Below are 18,731 nucleotides of genomic sequence, written 5' to 3' on the forward strand. Positions count from 1 at the left end.
TCCTCTTTTATTAAGCAGTATATAAACTTAATTTGTTAGTGTAAGCAATTCTTTAGTGACCGCACCGAAAGGTATGTATGGTGGAGGATGGTTACCTCATTACTGATTTATGTTATACAACTGACAAATAGTATTGCTGAAACCCATGACTTCAAAGTTGGGCTTATGTTTATCTTGTAGTTAGGTATTTAGGCCGTTTAAAGGCTTACTTGAATTTGGACTGCTTGCTGTATTATATATGATGACTCTTTGTCCTATATCCCATAATCCATTAGTGCCATCTCCATTGAATCTTGCGGTATCTGCTTCAAAGAATTTGCCTCCTTCGCGGCAAATTGAGCTCATCTTCGATTGGGAATATTAGCTACTCTCGGTGAAAATCAAGAAAAGGATGCCAGTCATATTTTGTTCCTCTGAACCCCAGATCAAAATCCTCTTTGGAACACCCAACATGAATGGCATCATAAGGTGCAGACTCGGGCCAACCTTGTCTTCCATCTACCACCAGTAGCATGATCATCAAACTTAGAGATATCATGATTCAATTCATTTTTTAGTGAATTGATATTAGTATACTTTTTTTTCTTATTAATTAGGGTTTGTTCTTCCCGAAATATAACTATGAGAATTTAGTTTTAAATGCATGAAGGTAATGTGAATAGTAGGATTGAAACAATCTGAACAGTTCAAGAGTAGGGGGTGAAACAATCTAAATAGTTCAAGTTTGGAGTCCATTTAAAAAATACATAATTTTATTCTACTAACTTTAAACATATAATTCTATAACTATTATAATTAAGTAAAATATGTAAATTTTATATTTAAATAACAAATTACTCATACTCAGTTCAGTCATTCGTCATTGCCATTGCTTTAGTAAGAGATCCTCATGAGTGGATGCTTGGTTGGAACGTCAAACTTCTGGCCGTGCTTTACTGTGTAAGCTCTCTTTCATCTGCTCCTATGTATACTTCTTTATTTTTTGTCATAAGAAAAGAAAAAAAATGAAAGACCCGGGGTCCAAGTAAACGCATAAGTCATTTCAGAATAATACAACAAACAGGCAAAATTGAAATCATTCTGGCATATGTTTCCCCTTTCATTTTCTTGACAGTTGGGTTTAAAAAAGATATTTATTATCAAGACTCTAGCACATAAAAACTCCTTATTTTACTTATTTTATTTTTATTGAATTTTCAAAAACCTAAATTAAAACTGAACTACTGAACTAAAGGATAAATATGATAAATGAAACAAAATCTAATTGCAAAATTTCATATTCCTAAATGTTAGTTGCTTTAGTTTTTTTATTCCTCTAATTAGTATGTGTTATACAATTTTTTTTTCTCCATTTTTTGTTCCAATTAATTGAATTAGTTTTTTACATAAACTAAACCAATATTTTTATCATTCTTCAATTTTTGAATTATTTATCTACTTTCTTTCTTTTAAACAAACAACTCTAGGTCTGCATGCATCAACCTACCATTTTTATATATTAGTATATGTAAGAATCAGGTTGATCATAAATATTTACTATCACCTAGTAGAAATTATCAACTGTCAGAAGTTGCTCAGTTTGTAATAATTGTAGTTTTATATAACCCCAATATCCTTATAAATCCTAAACTCTACGCCCTAAAATCTTAAACTCTAACTAGCTTGCGCTCGAGCTCAACTGTGCTTAACAAGCTTGTTCTCAATATAGGCTTAACGAAACTCGACTTTTTCTTATTACGCAACCCCTTAATGAATTAAATTCGAGACCAACTCGAGCTATCCATTTAACCGAGCTCAAGCTACTCATGGGCCTAATTATTTTCAAACAAGACAATCTCGAATTCCACTATAAAGACTCGAGTTGAGCTCATATAAAGCTCAAGCCTCTTCCAAATTTAAACAAACCAAACCTAAACGTATTGATATTCGGCTCAGCTCGATTCAATTAATAGCCCTATCTTAACGTTTAACCTATCTTTTTCAATAACCTATCACTTTCTTTTCTCTCATTTTTCCTTTTTCCTCACTCACCAAAAACTCTATTTCTATAATTAATCTTTTCGATTCGAGTTCATGTATTTACGTACCTAATAATAAGACTGCATAAAAATTAATCAAATGAATCAAACTGAATTCGATCAAATTCAATTTAAACCATGATTTAGGTTAATTCATATGGTTGATTACGATTTTAAAATTTTTATAAGCCAAATTTTTCATTTGGTTCTAGTTTAAAAAATATAATCCAGTTTAACTGAACTGAACGGATATTCTAACAGTTTTTGAGTTTCTGCAAATATTACAGTGCAGAAATTTTTGCATAATGATGCCTCAATAATCAATAATGGATGCAGCAAAATCAAAACCTGACATTCACCGATTATCACAGCATGTCCATATATTTGGGTAGGGGAAAAATAATTTCGTATGGTCCCTATGTACAAAAACAACGTGGACAAGGAAAAAGAAAAAGAAAAAATACAGAAGGACAAAGAAGACAATGCCTGTCTGTTCCCTTCAAAAATTCAATGGAGCTTGAACGAGGACAAATCACATATGAAATGGAAAAAAAAAAATGCTAAATTATCTAGACAGATATTGATACACAATAAGAGCTCGCTTACCATGGATATATCATGATTCATGAACTCCGTCCACTCTCCTCGATCATCATTCCCTTGAGACTCTTTGCTAACCAGATAGCTGTCTCCCTTGGGGAGACCTTATCTTTGCCAAAAGGTTTCAACACGACAGCAAGCTCTTCCAATCTGCTTTGCTCTAGCAATTCAGCCGACAATTCGAGAAGCCCTTCAAGTGCCTCTGCCCTCTGCCTAAAGGACTTAACATCTAATGTTTCCTTTGCCGGTGCTTCCTCTTCTGTAATAAGGGAATTGATATTTCTTTGCTCCGAAGTATCTGATGTTGAAACAGAAGGATTCATATTTGTCGTATCTACTTCCTTAGTGCCAGAATGATCCGAAAAATTTGACTTCAAAGAATAATCTGAAATATTTGATTTCAAACTCACAGCTTCTGAGCAACTTGAGGATTTGAGAGTCACAGGAGCACTCATGTTTCTGATCTCCAACTCATCTCTTACTACATTTAATAGCTTTCCAACATCCACATTTTGAACTCCCATCTCGACACTTTCCATCACTGGCTGCTCACTCCCAACACGAAAACTACTGTGCCGTATAACATGTATGACATCGTCAAAAGCAGGAGGGAGATGCGAAGCAGTTGATTTCTCAATCGTTGGATTTTGCAAAGTAGTTCCTTTCTCTGGATGACAAATCTTTTGCGTAATTGATGTTCCTGAGGCAATGGAAGGAACAGTTTCTGGAACAGATGATAAAAGTTCTCTTACAGTGAACTTGTCATTACCAGTAGATGTAGATGTCGCATTTGATTGAAGCACAGCATCAGGCCTAACGTTAGGCGTACTTAAAAGGGTATCATCTTTACAAATTGGTGTCTCTTCAGAACTGGGAACTGATAGATCCAGAGCTGCACTTGAAATCAGTTTCCCATTACTGGAAGTAGTATTCTTTGGAAAATCAAGGTCAGCCACAGATGTTTCAACCGAATGAACTGCAGATTTATAACCATAACCATGGTTCTCCCTTGATACATTTTTAGATAACTTGGGATGCAAAAGTGAAGTAAGTGAGCAGCTCGGATCTAATTCTGATTTCCCAGTGCAAGTAACAACCTCACCTTCATGAATTGTCTGTTCTACCATGTCACCAAATGGAGTTGTTGCATCATCACAAAGCTCAAATGCTTGAACAGACACTAAAGATGAGACAGAATTACTGCCATCTGTTTGCATTCCTCTGGAAGCTCCAGCTACAGCCTTCTGAGATTCTTCTCTGAATTCTTTCGAATAATGTATATGGTGAACATCGAGCACATGATGAGTATTTTCAGGTACTTCGGTCGTCTCAGTTGGACTTGACTTCACAGTGTTGGTGATGCCATTTGGAGCATCAGTTACCACTTGCCTCACCCTTCCAGGAAATGAACATCGCCTAACCAGATTGGAAGGAGGAGTTCTTTGTCTTGGCTTTACAGCAAGTCCATCATCAACATGTTTTAATGGACCAGATGGAGGAATACCATCATATCTTGGTTTACTCTTTGGAGTAGAGTCAATCATTGGCAACTGTAAAGTTACACTTGCAATTTAAGTGACCATGTTTATATGTGTATGAAACAAGGAATGGAAAAAAAATTCTGATTATACCTGGTGCTTCAGAGGATGTGACCCTTGAATTCGTTTCGCAGAATCAAAAGCTACCTTTGATGGTGTAATGGTTGGCGCATCTGTATTACACTTCAAACCAGGAATAAGGGTATTGGGTTTAACAACTTTGGGAGATGCTTCAGTATTACTTCTTTGTAAACCTCCAGGCTTGATACGGTTGCCTCTCATTGGAGAACCATTTTCTCTAGTTTTCCCTTCTTTTAAGGCCATCATAATGCTTTTAATGGTCTTTGGTTGTTTTGATTCAACGTTGGATCCATGTTCATCATGATAAGTTTTCACAACCCTATGTTCGTCTATTTTAACAATGTATATAGATGGGCCATTTTCTTCTTCATTTGGCATGGACTGTTCATTGACATCTTCATCACCAATAGAAGCTAAATCTGTATCAGTGGCTTTATGCACACAATTTGAGACCATTGCTGGGAAATTTCTCTCACTTGAAAGTAAACTATCTTTATCACTACCAGAACTATTGCTGTTTTGGCTTTCAGCCATATTTTTCCGAGAATCACGACTATTAGACATGGGCTTCTCAGGGGAAATCGTTGGGGGAATGAAGGACAGACGATATTGATCAACATAGGGCTGCAGGTAAGGATGCTTTAATATCTCGGGAGCCTGATCAAAGTATATCCAGAAAGTTAATATGAAATCTTACTAGCAAGAATTACTGAAGCTGATACTGATATTTAGCACAGATACTTACACTAGGCCGATGCTCAGGGTTCTTTCTCAGCATGCCTTTGATCAATGTCTTCCTGTGCATGAAAGACAAACTATAAATGATACACAGTTATTTGATGGTAGATCCTTGATATCTGAGGTAACGCCTAGGAATGAAGAAAGCAACAAAACCCTATTTAATGAATTAGCTATCCAATTTCCCTGAGATACCTCAGGTTAATCAACAGCGTTAAACAATGTCAACTATATAAGACATGCATCATTTTAATTTCCCCAATATATCTGTTGGTTTTCTTTTGATATCAGGGATTTCAGACTAAACAGCTAAGGAGATATGAAATGAAATGAAATGGTTGAAGGTCCTTACAAATGCAAGTTGGATCATACAGAAATTTAGTGGAAAGAATATTCTTATTTTCCATGATACATGTAACAGAATAGTTACTCATGGGTTGCACAAGTATACCAAACAACTGGACAGAAGAAAAGGGCAATAAAAACTGTTGATTTAAACAGGATCTAAGAAGTTAGCTACATTCTGGGAAATAACCACTATATCATACACTGTAAGGTCCTATTACCTAGGTTGAATGGCATATCTATTGATATAAAAAACTAAGAAAAAGACATTTAATTTGTCCTATTGTGTGGAATTCCTACTAACAATAACTACATAACCATAGATATGATAAAAAATAAACATCACTGAATATCTATAATTCCAGCAATAAAAGCCAAGGAAGCTTTTCTTTAAAACATAGGTTATATCACAGCATATTAGTGCTGGCATTGTTACCATCACCTAATAGGGCATGGACATTGCTACAAACAGCAATTGGCTTGTGACCTTCCAGGTAAAGCCCGGGGCAACTCCACAATATACAGAGTGGGGACAATTTTTTCCCTTTCTATAATAAAAAGAGAAAAATATACATATAGCAACAAATTGTAGGGGCAGAGCATGTCCTTTAAGTGGGGGCAAAGTTCAGGGAGCAAAGGAGAATACATGAAAATTTTAGGGGGCAGTGGGAGCAATGTGGATTTGCCAATGGGTAAAGCATCAAGAAAGCTAACAAAATCCACAGTGTTGTAACACTTGAAAATAAAAAGTTTTACACCAGCATAAGGAGACTTACAAGGCTGGAGAATAACAGGAAGGCAAAGGGCCAATTGATGAACGATTTATCTTGCTTATCAATCCTGCCATGTCCTGCATCAATCAAAGAAAGTTGCAAAAACTCATCAGTAAAAATAGAAAGAGCTAACCAGAAAAAGGAACCCCTTATGAGAAGCTTAACATTAAACACTTCATCATGACCTATTGCCGAAGAAATTAACTCCGGCATTATAGAACGCACTCCTAAAACGGTGGTAACTTAAAGCGGTTGCTAATTACTACAGTAACCTTTTACCAGTTGCAATTTGCAAGCATTATTTCAATATACTGAAAGTAAACTGGCATTGAATGCATTCTGTTGATCATGTAATTGTATGATTAAAATAAAATATATTGAAAATAAACAATGATGCACTCATGTCCCAATGTGTAACATCACAGTATAAGTTAATAGCAACTAGATGCTGTGGTTGAATACTAATAAATTATACACTCTTGTCTAATTAACACAAGAGAGATATCATGACCTAGACATAAATAAATTGTAGGGACAAGAAGCAATAGTTAGACACGTTTTCACAAATAAAAAAAAGAAATCATTACAAGAAATGAACATTTGGAAATCTTACAAAAGCTTTGAAAGCAGGACGATGAGCAGCCATCTCATACATACAGCATCCTGATGAATGATGTACCATTTTAGCCACAGAGAGAGGAAGAGAGAGATAAGTTTCACAGGAATAATATAGGAGGCACATACCCAAAGACCAAATGTCTGATTTGAAGCCATAAGGAATATCTGCAAGGAGTTCAGGGCACATATAATTGGGAGTTCCAACCACCTGCGGATAAGTGTACAAAACAACAATTAATTGCATGGTCATGATACAAGTAATTATCTCTCTCAGAAGATTCATTGATTCACTTATTCTCAAGGATAAATAACCTCGTAAAGAGGCACATTTATACTTCAAATGTAAATATCAGATATATTTTGTTAGCTGGTGTTTATTATATGGCAAGCCTTAACAAGATACATTTTATTGTTAACTTTTTGCTTAAAGACTTATTATCACTGTTATGCAAGCAATTTGATTTCTGAACCAAAAATGATAAAAATCAGTGAACCATATATACGATTTCCTCAACCAGATATTAAAGTCTTCAAAGAGAAATAATCATCCTCTCATTGTAGTTTAATTGGTCATACTCCAACAGCTACAACGATCATCAAAAGAACACAACTTTGTTAGCATAAACTTTGGAAGCACTTACCAAGAAAAGTAGAATGTAATAATATTAAGACATTTCTGATACATTTGTAAGGTCTTATTTGTAAGGATTTCCTATTCCTGGGAATGAAGCTCGGATGCAAAATATATATTCTATATTCTCCTACTTCATATCGAACTAACACAATTTTTACCAAACAAAGTAGAAGTAATGCAGAGGGAACACATATATCAAAAGAGGAAAAAAGAAAAGGAAATGTAGCACATGAGTTTTTGTGTCTGCATAAAACAGGCAAAGGATAAAAACAAACATCCAAAATAATTAAACCAAAAAATCATATATATATATATACACATAGACATATATACCGAGGACGCCAAGTCATCTGCTTTTAAGGTTTTTGCAAGTCCAAAATCCCCTACATATGACAAAAAAAGAAACAAAAATAAAATAAATGAATGAAAACGGTAGCCAAATTCCTAAAGAAATGAAAACTAAATGGGAGTAAAGGGAAACTCACCAAGACGAACATCCTGGTCTTTGGTAAGGAAGATGTTGGAACACTGTGGAGAGAGAAGTTAATTGAGTCCAGAACTTGTTAAAATGCAGCAGACAAAATCAAATGAGTTAATCACATACCTTGAGGTCACGATGCAGAACAAAATTGGCATGCAGATATTCAACAGCTAACAGTAATTGTGTAAACCACTTGCATAGTTTCTGAGAGATTTTCAAGAATAATCAGCAACGGAAACTCAAGTTCATGGACATGGAAAAAGGAAAAGGAAAAGATAGAAGAAGGTTTACCTCCTCAGGGAAATAGACACCATTTGATTTTTTCATTAGTTCAGCCCTGAGAGGAATGTTGTAAAAGAGCAATTAGAATTCATAGTGTAAATGATGAAAGCTAGTAAGAAAAATATTTGTAGAAGTAGTTGGAAACTCACATGTCTCCACCTTCACAATATCCAGTGACAATACAAACGTAGCAGCCCTGAAAAGGTTGTGATTCAGTTTCTAATACAAAATATACACGTAAGAAGTAGTATAATTTGCAATAGTACCTTCTCAACCCATGCTTCTTTGAATTCTACAATGTAAGGGTGTTGAATTCGAGCAATAAGAGCCATCTACATTACCAAAAATAATAGTAATAATATAGAAAAAAGAAAAGAGAGAAACGAAGAGGAAATTAAGAAAAATGAACATAAAAGGAAAATAGGAGATTAGACATACTTCTTGATGAGCAGATCTCCTGCATCTCTCAGTTTGTCGGGCAAGACGGATCTTCTTCAGAACATATCTAACAAATTGAAAAAGGAAAATGTAATTAAAGAAGAAAAAAAAGACACAGAAAGAGCAATTGCGTTCCTTTGGAGAACTGTATATAAATATAAAATATAGAAAGAGAGGTACTTCTTCTTCTCAGACTTGTGGTGGACGAGAATGGCAGCACCAAAGGCACCACGGCCGATCTGCTCCATGATCTCATACTGATCCATTCGAGACTCCATCACAAGACTCTTTCTCCAATTTGACTTGATGAAATCAATAAAAAGGACCGCTGCAATCCAAAATTTTAAAAGGAAAAAATCGAAATCCTAAACTAATAAAAGCGCATTGTGAAAGATTCAGAATATCCTTCTCCTCCTCCTCCTCCTCCGCCTCATAGATCCACTAGTCATTCTATTTGAGCAGCAATAATCATAAAGCTATCATAGCTCATACGAGCTGAGGGAGCTAAGCTTATGTCAGAATCGAATCATTTGATCCTCTTCCTTTTGGCGCAGTCAAGAAAGTGAGAGACGAATCCGTGATCCACTTCTTTCAGGAGTACGAAGTCGTGTTTTGTTCCTTTTCAATCTTTAGCTTTTCCAGTTTCTATCACTCTTTCCCTACAGAGCAGTATGTGGGAAGGAGGACGACAGAGGAAAATTTAGATAAAAAATAAAATAAAATAAAATACTACTGCAACTTTTTCTTCACAGCATTGATTAATATGTATTAGTACAGTATTAGCACAGATCGTACTACTATACTGGTTAACCCAGCCCCAGGACTCGAGACTCAAAACTCAAAACTATCTGAAAAGAGCAAATCTACTAGTCTACAAATATAGTACAACTGAACTGAACACACCCTCTCTCCATTTAGCCGACACCAGCTGGCAGCTGCTCTCTATCTACAACCTCCCTGCTTTTTGTTGAGACCCTTCTTTTGGGTCTTAATTTAACGCACCTCATTAATCATAACTAATTACTAATTATTATCACGCAGTCGGGCACCATTTCCATTCAAGTACAAAAAAATAAATCTGTTTAGAACTGAAACCTAATTTTAATTTTGAAGTACACATGACTGCATGAGCCCTGTCGTTGTTTTTATTTTTTAAGCGGGAAATGTGTATAATGATGTATAAAATAAATTGCAAACATGGCTTAACATTTGGTTCAACCGACTAATCTAAGACTGTATTAAGGTTGACATGAAATTATTCGCACATGGCTTGTATCTGCCCTTCAAGGCCCCACCCCACAAGGGAAGGTTTTGACAATTATTAGTTATCACTCATTCATCGAGTGCACATGGCTTTTATTTTATTCTTTTTTTATGAAAATTAAAAAAGACTAGCAAAAATAATTGAGTAATATCATTAACTGTGCAGGTAATAAGAGATTGTTGCTAAACTCAGTTACCAAAAATGCCTCAATCTTGCAAGAAAATCTAGCACCTTAGCCTTACCATAGGTTTATTATTATTTTCCTTAATAATATTAACTATCTTTATTAATCATTAGTAGCTGCAGATTGAGTAATTTGTTACTTTGCATGAAGATTTTTTTTTTTCTTTTCCAAAATTTCTCATATAAACACGAAAAAAAAAAAGAGATAATTGCACAAAATCGCAGTCAATTCATACATGTGCAATGTAATGTAGTGTATGAAAGAGAAGGCTTGAAGCTGCACAAAGATGAGTTGACCGATTTATGCAATGATTAGTGTATTATCATGATTCGCTATGCAAGGTAGAATAAGGTGGCTTGGCTTGGCTTCAACTGTCCATATTCATATCATACATATATCAAAATGTGAAGAGAATGAGTAACACGAAAATTTATTATTATAATTTTATTAATTTAATTTAAAATAAAAAATATTATATATTAATAGAATTATATAAGTCTAATTAAGGACAAGTAAAAGTTAAATTTTAGAATTTCCATTCTATTAAAGTTTTTTAATAATTAAATCTAATCCTTACAAAAACCATAAAAGAAATCAAAACCGTTACACATGTGAAAGGATTTTATCAATAATGGCGCTACTCTCCCAAGAAACCGAGGCCATTCCCTGCAAAACTGCATTGAATTTATTTTTTCACCAGTAATATTAAACAGTTCACTTACTTTCTTTTGTCTATCTCTTGTTTACTTAATATGTTAGCTAATATCTTTATAAAACAAATTTTGATATTTTAAAAGTAAAATATAATTTAATAAAGATATTAGATACGATATTAATGAGTAAGAGATAAAACAAAAACAAATATTTAATATTTTTCTTTTCTTCGTTCGTTCATTGAATGAATATGAATATAATTTTATTGAAAAAATTAATAGAATTGTAAATTAGTATTTCATTCTTTTTACTTTTTTATAATGTGGATTCTATATTCAAAATCTATCAAGATAGAAAAAAAGTTATTTAATAATTAAAGATACATTTTCCGATTATTTACAACACACAACACTCTTGCACAAATCCAAAAAGTCCAACAGAAGTTTTATCAATTTTTTGTAAAAGAAGAAGAATGTATCTATTATTCTACATGTTTAATATAAAAGCTATCCTTTTTCTCTTGCTAGACAATGGGAATTGTTTGTCTGTTGACTAACCAAACATTGCCTTTTCAATTGACATTTTTTTTTTGAAAAAAGAAAACAAATAACTTACCAATAGACACCTTATAAGCATATAGCATATGCTCTGTCTCAAGAAATATAATATATATCGATCATTTTAATATTGAGGTATGACTACTAACATAGTAATTTACATGTGTTATTAATATATGGGTGATATAATAGGATGTGGAAAAAGAGAGATATATGTTGGATTGTCTTTCGGATAATGGGTCATACTAGAAATTTATGCAAAAGAATAAAAATTAGAAAATGAAATAGAAAAGAAGAGAGCTTATTGTAAGTGGAATTATCCACTATATATCTTGTGTACGTTAATAATTCAGTAGATGAGCTATAATAAAGTTGGTCATGGATGTCCCAAATTTCACAGAAGGGTTAAGGTTAAAATGGAATATTTGACAAGAATATAAAGATGAGAAAACGAATGGAGTTTGATTAGAGAAGGGATATAGAAGCAAGTGTTCATTGTCTTGAAAGCCATGTTCCTAGCGCCAGGGACACCAGATTTGGTGCGATATCAGAAACGTGGTGGTCCTGATTCATTTCCTCTACCGCAAGCTATTGCTAGTTTGCAACTCCCTGGATTTGCACATGCCTACACATTAACAATGACTTAAAATTTTCTTTTAATCTAAAATAATTAAGGATCACATTACTAGCTTTAGACTCCATAAATTATAATTTATGCTATACATTCACAAAAAGGGCAGGAGCAATTTTTATTTTTTTTTAAAGAAAAGGAAAAGGAAAAGAAGAACTATAGATTGTAATTTGCAAAGCCTGTTTATTGATCAGGTTATAGTAGTTAGTTTGGCAACTAATATGTTATGACATACAAATATTAAGTTACCAAATGATATGAGATTTTGATTTGACCATATTTTATAACTATTCATGACATAAACTGAAAAACAAGTAACCGGGAATGTGGTAAATAAAAAAATAGGTGGGCTTAAGTTGAGTGGAGCCAAAACTGACAAGAGCCTTTGGGCTGAATGGCACTTGCCTTTCTATTTGTATCTAACCTAAAAGGGCTTATCATGAGTTCAGATAAGATAATCACACATTCTTTGTCAACTCATGTTGCGTGTTGAATGATCAGGTGAAATAAAATAAACGAATGAGAAAAGCAAAGACAGAAAGAAAGTATGCTGGCTGGCTGGCGTGTTGAATGGAGCCAGTAATAAAGGACAAAAGCAGACAAGGCTTTGGTTGGAACGTTGAGAAGAGGAAAAATGGAATCGGGTTCAGGAGGAGGAGGAAAGAGGAGAGTGGTAGTAATAGGAGGGGGTATCGCAGGTTCCCTCATTGCCAAAAACCTTCAATTCGATGCTCATCTCACCCTCGTTGACCCGTAAGCCTTTTCTTCTTCTTTCTTTCTGTTTTTCTTTTCTTAATTCTTTTATATCCTAATACTTTCTATTGCAACATAAGTTTTCTGTTTTTATTTGCATGGTCAACCGTGACATGTTTGATACTGTGTACATCTGATTATTGATTTCTATGAAAAGCTCTTCTTACCAGTACTATAAAAATAACCAACCGTCTTGTAATTGATAAAATATTCAAGATCCGATGATGATAATTCAAAAAGAAAAAGAAAAGTGCAATACATTACTTTAGCCAATTGCAAAAATCTCTATAAGCTCTTCGTCTCTGCAATTAGTGTTTTTGCTGTTCTTATGTTGTTTGAGGTTAAACAAATCCGATAAGTTTTGGGATCAATTTCCTCTACTTATTTTCTTTCATCAAATTCTCTTTTTATCGTTAATGGTCCTAACTTAATATAATATTGAATCCAGGAAGGAGTACTTCGAGATTACATGGGCAAACTTGAGAGCATTGGTGGAGCCATCATTTGCTGAGAGATCAGTCATAAATCATAGAGATTACTTCACCAATGGCCGCATTATTGCTTCTTCTGCAGTGGACGTCACTGACGCAGATGTACTGACTGCAGATGGTCAAGTAATTCCCTATGACTATCTTGTCATTGCAACTGGCCATGCCGATTCTGTCCCCAAAACTAGGACAGAGAGACTTACTGAATACCAAGCAGGTAAAACTCTGCACACACACTCAAGTTTTTCTTCCATCTCCCTTAATCTCAAAACACTAGTCTATAGGTTAATTGACAGGTTACAAGTCCGTATCCGTTATTTATTTATGGCACTGGTCATTTGGTTACATGTTTTGGTGTGTTGGTTTGTAACCCAAAGTCCCAAAGGAATGGGATTCTTTAGAGCCTCTATTATTGCAGAACACATGCAGGTGGAATACCTATTGATTCACACTGTATAACTCTATTGGATTTTGTTTAGAGAATTAAGAAAAAGCGAGGGAGAAGAAAATTTCTAGAAAACAAGAACATCACAATTTTGTGACCAATTGAGTTTTAATGAAATAAATTTTCATGAACTCTTTATGCAAAACTCATTTCATGATTTTTCTTTTCTTTTTGAGAAGATCATATTATGCTTGAAGAATATTCTATGGATATGTTGTTTCTGCCCAAGAAAATAATTTACTTGCATTAGCAGGAAATGAAAAGATTAAGTCGGCTCATTCCATTTTGATTGTTGGAGGAGGTCCCACTGGTGTTGAACTTGCAGGAGAAATTGCAGCTGATTTCCCAGAAAAGAAGGTTACTCTGGTGCATGATGGATCAAGGTTAATGGAATTTATCGGACCAAAAGCTGCTAACAAGACACTAAAATGGTTGAGGTCAAAGAATGTTGAAGTTAAACTGGAGCAAAGGGTTGATTTAAATTCTATTACAGGGTCAGATGGTAATTGTACCAAAACATATCATACTTCAGCTGGAGAAACTATCAAAGCAGATTGCCATTTCCTTTGCACTGGGATACCACTGGGTTCAGCTTGGCTTAAGGACACTGTTCTGAAGAACAACTTGGATGCTAATGGGAGGTTGGAGGTAGATGAGTACTTAAGAGTCAGGGGTTGGAAGAATATATTTGCAATTGGAGATATTACAAATATTCCAGTAAGTTCTGAACTGAAGTCTTATAATATATTTAGTGTTTCTTTGCTTTGCTAGGGTTTATTTTCCATAAATCAAAATTTTTGCTGTCAGGATTAAAAGAAAAAAAGGCTACCTAAATTTGAATTTTAGAAGGAATAAAAGAGAAGAAACATATAAGATAAACTTTCCTTACATGATGAGCAAATTTTGATAATGAGTCACTTGAGCAACGTGATAAGCGAAACTAACTTGTCTAAATGAGTTTACTTGAAGCTAACTTAAGATGTTTTAATGATAATTTCATGATGGCATTAATAAGTAGAAATCCCAAATCCATTTGATAGTGAAATTATACTCTTACAGCATAGTATTATAAAGTCAGCTAAAGCAAGAGTACCAGGCCATTTCTTGTGGTAGCCAAAATTTTAAAGTCTTCTTCCCCCTGTTTTGTTGACATCAAGCAAACAAGAAAATATCATATAATATATGCCCTCATATTTACTGACATTTTCCTCAAAATAAGAAATACGCCTAATTGTTGAAATAAAATACAGTGGATACATGCAAATTGCAATCCTAAAGGAAGGCGTCACATCTCCATATAAGTTAAGAACGCTAGCTACTGATTCTTCTAAAACAATTCTCCATTGTAAGTTGATGAGTTTTACTTTTTACAAAGATCCACGAGAATCTATACTGCTTGAGTAGCAAACTAATTAGGCATGTGTGGGTGTATATATATAACAGGAAATCAAACAAGGATATTTGGCAGAGAGCCATGCGGATGTGGCTGCTGGGAACTTGAAGTTACTGATGGCTGGAGGAAAGGAAAGCAAAATGGCAACGTACAAGCCTGGCTCAGTAACAGCACTTGTTTCACTAGGGAGAAGAGATGGTGTTGCCCAATTTCCATTCGTAACTATAAGTGGCATTGTACCTGGCATGATAAAGTCTAGAGATTTGTTTGTGGGGAAAACGAGGAAGCGAAGGGGCCTATAATCTATCTCATTTGTTGTGTGGAGTTCAATGAGTTACCAAGAATGTACTACGATCCCATTTGTTGTATGGAGCTCAGTGCTGAGTTACCAAGAATGTAGGAATTGCTTCACATTTGTAGGCTGTTGTGCCATTACTATTTAAGTGATTTTTCACAATGTCTAACGTATAGTTATGTAAAATACAATCAAAGTTGTATCTAAATCTTCTTGTCTTTTAATCTCTTATATATATATATAATATTAAAAATCAATATGTAGATACACAGACAACTAAAAGACGCTCAAATTTAATTATCAAAGAAAGATGAAACCATTGGTCTTAAAATCATTATTAATTAGTTACGATCCCTGATCCTAATTTCTCAAATGCAAAAACTTCATTGATAAGGTAAATAAGCCATTCTTTTAACCGCTACTGTTGCTTTCATTAGCTGAGTAACCCATTCTTTTAACCACTACTGTTGCTTTCATTAGCTGATCACGTCAGTAGGGCTGAAAATAAATCGGGCTGCTAGCGAGCTACTCAAATTTAACTCGTTAAAAATTCGTTTGTATGAGTCGAGTTCGAGTTTTATTTTCGAGCTCGTTTATTAAACGAGCTGAGCTCGAACTTAGTAGTGTTCGGCTCGTCTGAGCTCACGAGCTGGCTCGTTTAAGGAGCTCGCAAGCTGACTCGTTTAATGAACTCGTGAACTAACTCGTGCATTAGCTTAATAAATAAATAAATAAATAGATCATAAAAACTTAATTTTTATTACAATAAAGTAACAATATATATCAGCAAATTAGATTTTAATTATAAATACTCTAATTTAATAATTTCAATGTTATTTATGCAAATGCTAATTTAATAATATTATAATTATGTTTGCATTTAATTATTATTAATTTCTTATCATTTATTTCTTGTCATAATTAATTTAAGTGGAATATAAAATAATATATATAAAAAAAATATAATTTTGTGTATAATATAATTAACTTAAATCAACATAAACTATGTTGCTTTACTATACGTAATTTTTGTGCGGAATAAGCAAACATATATTATATAAATGTTTAAAAATATTACTATAAAAGTACATAATTTTAGCGTTGAATAAACAAACATATATTATGTAAATGCTTAGAGATATTCGAAAATTATAGTCTGTACATTTGTAAATTAACGAAGCATGACTAAATATTTTTGTAATATGCTTAATGTGAAGCTTGTAAATAGAGTAAAATATTTATAAGTTAACATAAAATGCATTATAGTCTAATTGATAAAAGAAAAGTAATGGAATAAGTAGTGTTATAAATTAACATGTGTAAATATTTTTATAATATACTTAATGTGAAGCTTTTGAAGCTAGACTCGACTCATTTGCACTGCTGGTCCTCGTCAAATTATAAATGTAATTGGAATGAGTTTGAGACAGGATTCTATGGAGTTTATTGAACTCCTTTTTCTTTTATCAAGAACTTGATTTAATTATTTTAGTTTTCAAATTTATATGTATATTTGGCTTATGCATAATTTATTTATAAGTTTAAAATTTACAGCTACTATCATGATTCCAACTGTGGGCCCGTAACCGGTGCTAGGAAATAGGTATATGTAAGGCCATCGAAGCCTGTAGCAAGCCTGACCATTCACTAACTCAATCAAAGTATAATTCTATCTATTATAACACTATTTCATAACTAACTTTTAACCACCCAAAAGTCACATATTTAATTCAGTCTATCAGCAATACCTAGTTTAACATGCCAAAATAAAATAATAAGTTTTGAAATCATTAGTGCAGAGAATCTAGAACTCTAAAAATCAAACATACAAATAAAATTAGTTACATTAAACCCAAAGATGAAGGAGATCGGGATGCCAAATGAGAAGTATTATGGAAAAACTAACAAACACCTGAAAAATAATTAAAAATTTGAGACTGTCAGTCTCGAGAGTGAGTTAAAATCATATAATCCAAAAATACATACAACTATCTCAATGAAATATTTATTTAATCAAATAATAAAATATTATATCATATTAAAACACATGTCATATCATAATTCAGTAAAATACAATTTAAACGTTATGGGACAAGTACCTCAGTAGAACTCTAACCCCAACACTAACAGCCTTTCGGCTCTCGCACTCCAATAGGACTAGCGCCCAGAGAGCGAGGCTCGACCAGGGTCCTTAAATCCAGTTTGGTCACTTGATTCCTAATAAAACCAGCGCTTAGAGAGCAACGCATGACCAGGGACCTTTAATCCGGTAATTAAATCATCATAGCCTAGAGAGTTGAACTTGACTAGGGCAAGTCTCAAAAATATTCTTTTATTACCTATTCCAGATTTATATTGGTGCGCACGCAATCCTGATATAACCCATCAGATGACATGTTCTACTGTCGTCTCATCCCAAGTCAATATACAATCATAATATCGATGATGTGGAAAATGATATATAAATAGCAACCAACTTAGATAAATAATAAACAATTTAAATCTATAAATCAATAATTAAATATAGAATAAAAACTAATAAATTCAGCAAAATCTACCATAACAAAATATATATATATATATAATACGGTGATATTAAAATACATAGTAATTGTTAATCGAAATTGTTATATAAATATTTGGCATAACACACATGTAGCAGATATATAACTTTAACTTACAATTTTGATGACCCCCTTGCTCTGCTCCTAAGCCTCGGGTGGAGCGGGCTGAAACGATGGATTATCTATTCACGGGAACAATTCAATCAATAAAAATAAAACACTTAATAAATAACCCTAGACCTAGACATATAAAATCGACTCTTTAAGAATTTCGACCCGGAAATTCTACCGAAAATTCGGCACAACCTCCCCTAAAATACGGACGTTTACCTCCCGTATAACGGGTCCAGAACCTGCCAGAAACACTTCTAATATTTATCAATAACAAAATCAATTTTTAATTATAGGCTAATTACTTAGCCAAAATCTTAATTGCAAATACCAAAATAAATTACTAGAATTTATAGCTATCCATTTAAGGTCCACTAATTTATTTATTCAAATTATTTAGCTTCATATTATTAATAGTTCTAACGCAATTAAATAAAAGGTCTTATATAAAATTATCTTATTGCTCAATTTTGCTCAATTTCGATAGCACATATTTTTATTTTTGAAAAATACTTACACATATACTTTGAATTGTTTTTCTCCAATAATAACCAATATAATTTTTTATTAACATTTTCTAAAATCAAAACACTAGAGAATTACCGAGACACTTGATAAATCTGTCACGACCCCACCCAAGGGCCTGTGACCGGCACTAGGGAATGGGTAGGTGTAAGGCTACCGAATCCCGTAGTAAGCCTGATACTCACAACTCAAACAAATCTCATCTCAACTTTTACTATTATTAACGCCATAATTTACAGTAACATTAAATTTTACACAATTAAATTGGTCTGCCAGAAGAACTAGGCGAGACCCGAAACTCAGAAAATTTACAATTGATAC

The 18,731-nt window shown here is 33.5% G+C and overlaps 2 protein-coding genes across 4 annotated transcripts; one reads left to right on the plus strand and one right to left on the minus strand.

The window, feature by feature from the left end:
* Positions 1–734: 734 nt before the first annotated feature.
* LOC8263345 (serine/threonine-protein kinase Nek5) lies at positions 735–9,672 on the minus strand. 2 transcript variants are annotated; one of them, XM_048378096.1, is made up of 15 exons: positions 8,727–9,672; positions 8,547–8,613; positions 8,375–8,440; positions 8,258–8,304; positions 8,118–8,163; positions 7,950–8,030; positions 7,831–7,873; positions 7,679–7,728; positions 6,838–6,919; positions 6,707–6,756; positions 6,097–6,170; positions 4,983–5,034; positions 4,250–4,894; positions 2,625–4,168; positions 735–970 (listed from the first exon to the last, which is right to left on the minus strand). In XM_048378096.1, exons 1-14 carry the CDS (start codon positions 8,822–8,824, stop codon positions 2,642–2,644), a joined length of 2,928 nt encoding a protein of 975 aa, XP_048234053.1. In that variant the 5' UTR covers positions 8,825–9,672; the 3' UTR covers positions 735–970; positions 2,625–2,641. The 2 variants fall into 2 exon arrangements, with proteins under 2 accessions (XP_048234053.1, XP_048234052.1); XM_048378095.1 differs by having other exon boundaries at positions 735–973; positions 8,727–9,671.
* Positions 9,673–12,288: 2,616 nt separating this feature from the next.
* Positions 12,289–15,434, plus strand: LOC8263344 (ferroptosis suppressor protein 1). 2 transcript variants are annotated; one of them, XM_025158193.2, is made up of 5 exons: positions 12,289–12,589; positions 13,038–13,294; positions 13,776–14,239; positions 14,773–14,867; positions 14,966–15,149. In XM_025158193.2, the coding sequence occupies exons 1-4, from the start codon at positions 12,471–12,473 to the stop codon at positions 14,821–14,823; spliced, it is 891 nt and encodes a 296-aa protein (XP_025013961.1). In that variant the 5' UTR covers positions 12,289–12,470; the 3' UTR covers positions 14,824–14,867; positions 14,966–15,149. The 2 variants fall into 2 exon arrangements, with proteins under 2 accessions (XP_025013961.1, XP_002523879.1); XM_002523833.4 differs by lacking the exon at positions 14,773–14,867 and having other exon boundaries at positions 12,293–12,589; positions 14,966–15,434.
* The last annotated feature ends 3,297 nt before the right edge of the window (positions 15,435–18,731 follow it).

Source organism: Ricinus communis, chromosome 8, assembly GCF_019578655.1.
Source record: "Ricinus communis isolate WT05 ecotype wild-type chromosome 8, ASM1957865v1, whole genome shotgun sequence".
Lineage (NCBI taxonomy): Eukaryota > Viridiplantae > Streptophyta > Magnoliopsida > Malpighiales > Euphorbiaceae > Ricinus > Ricinus communis.